The following is a 2,203-nucleotide window of genomic DNA, read 5'->3' as shown; positions in this document are numbered from 1 at the left end:
GTGTTCTTATTACACACGTTTATATCGTGTTCTTATTACACACGTTTATATCGTGTTCTTATTACACACGTTTATATCGTGTGTTATTATTACACACATGTTTATATCGTGTTATTATTACACACATGTTTATATCTTGTGTTATTTTTACACACATGTTTATATTGTGTGTTATTTTTACACACATGTTTATATCATGTGTTATTTTTACACACATGTTTATATTGTGTGTTATTGTTACACACATGTTTATATCATGTGTTATTTTTACACACATGATTATATTGTGTGTTATTATTACACACATGATTATATTGTGTGTAATTATTAGGCACATGTTTATATTGTGTGTTATTGTTACACACATGTTTATATCATGTGTTATTGTTACACACATGTTTATAACATGTGTTGTTATTATTACACACACGTTTATATCATGTGTTATTTTTACACACATGTTTATATCATGTGTTATTTTTACACACATGTTTATATTGTGTGTTATTATTACACACATGATTATATCATGTTATTATTACACACATGATTATATTGTGTGTTATTATTACACACATGATTATATTGTGTGTAGTTATTAGACACATGTTCATATTATGTGTTATTGTTACACACATGTTTACATCATGTGTTATTGTTACACACATGTTTATATCATGTGTTGTTATTATTACACACACGTTTATATTATGTGTTATTATTACACACACGTTTATATCGTGTTCTTATTACACACGTTTATATCGTGTGTTATTATTACACACATGTTTATATCATGTGTTGTTATTACACACATGTTTATATTGTGTTATTATAACACACATGTTTATATCATGTGTTGTTATTACACATGTTTATATTGTGTTATTATTACACACATGTTTATATCTTGTGTTATTATTACACACATGTTTATATCTTGTGTTATTAATACACACATATTTATATCATGTGTTATTATTACACACGTTTATATCGTGTGTTATTATTACACACATGTTTGTATCGTGTTATTATTACACACATGTTTATATCATGTGTTGTTATTATTACACATGTTTATATTGTGTTATTATAACACACATGTTTATATCATGTTATTATTACACACATGTTTGTATTATTACATACATGTTTGTATTATTACACACATGTTTGTATTATTACATACATGTTTGTATTATTACACATGTTTGTAGTATTACACATGTTTGTATCATGTGTTCAGTGTGTGTAGTTACAGTGAGTCTCTTTGTGTAACCGGACTCTTCTACCTGTTCTCAGTCTGGGTTTAGTTAACCCTTTATAATCTCCACACTCAGTATTTCTTGTTTCTTCTTCTTCACAGGATGTCAGGAAACGGGTCGGTGCTGGCTCCTCCCAGCGTCTCTGAAGCTCCGCCTCCTGTCAACATGTCACACAGTCCGTTCACAAACCTGGACCCTCCCACTTTCACCAGAGCTGCTCAGGTCCGAGTGGGCGCCACCCTGGTCCTCTTCCTGTTTGCAGCCTGCAGTAACCTGGCCCTGTTGTCCAGCGTGTGGTGTGGGCGTGGCCGACGGCTGTCGTCTCACCTGCGCCCGCTCATGCTGAGCCTGGTGTCAGCGGACCTGCTGATGACCTTCGTGGTGATGCCTCTGGACGCAGTGTGGAACGTGACGGTGCAGTGGTACGGTGGCGATGCGCTCTGCAAGCTGCTCTGCTTCCTGAAGCTGTTCGCCATGCACGCGTCCGCCTTCATCCTGGTGGTCATCAGCCTGGACCGCCAGCACGCCATCCTGCACCCTCTGGATGCTCTGAGCGCGCACCACAGGAACCGCTGCATGCTCCTGCTGGCCTGGACCATGAGCCTGCTGCTGGCTGCCCCACAGGTAAAAGTCCCAAAGGACTCTTTTCATGGCTTAACCTTTGTGTTTAACCAGGTGAACTCCAATGACAAGGTCAGAAGGCAGGTGAGGGTGGGCCTACTGTGGCCAGGTGGGGGAGAGTCTGAAGGCAAAGGTCAAAACCTGGGTCCATGGGTCATGTCCAAGAAATGAGAGAGAAATGTGGAGTCCAGCAGGGTGCAGAGGGCAGGTGAGAGACAGGTGAGGGGGAAGGACTGACGAGAACAGGTGTAAAAACAAAACGAATGACGGCCCACAGAAGGAAACACCTGAAGACATGAGTCAGTGGGGGGGGG

The 2,203-nt window shown here is 38.9% G+C and overlaps 1 protein-coding gene across 1 annotated transcript in view; it reads left to right on the top strand.

The window, feature by feature from the left end:
* Nucleotides 1-1,347: 1,347 nt before the first annotated feature.
* The window catches only part of LOC106536564 (gonadotropin-releasing hormone II receptor), a gene marked incomplete in the record, with an annotated part of 5,159 nt that continues 4,303 nt past the window's right edge, over nt 1,348-2,203 (top strand). The window contains 1 exon segment of the mRNA XM_014033868.1: nt 1,348-1,892. Coding sequence (XP_013889322.1) covers nt 1,371-1,892 — 522 coding nt within the window.

Source organism: Austrofundulus limnaeus, unplaced genomic scaffold (assembly GCF_001266775.1).
Source record: "Austrofundulus limnaeus strain Quisiro unplaced genomic scaffold, Austrofundulus_limnaeus-1.0 Scaffold1876, whole genome shotgun sequence".
NCBI classification, from domain to species: Eukaryota; Metazoa; Chordata; class Actinopteri; order Cyprinodontiformes; family Rivulidae; genus Austrofundulus; species Austrofundulus limnaeus.
The sequence above is the reverse complement of the archived record's forward strand: the minus strand, read 5'-3'. Positions and strand labels throughout refer to the sequence as shown.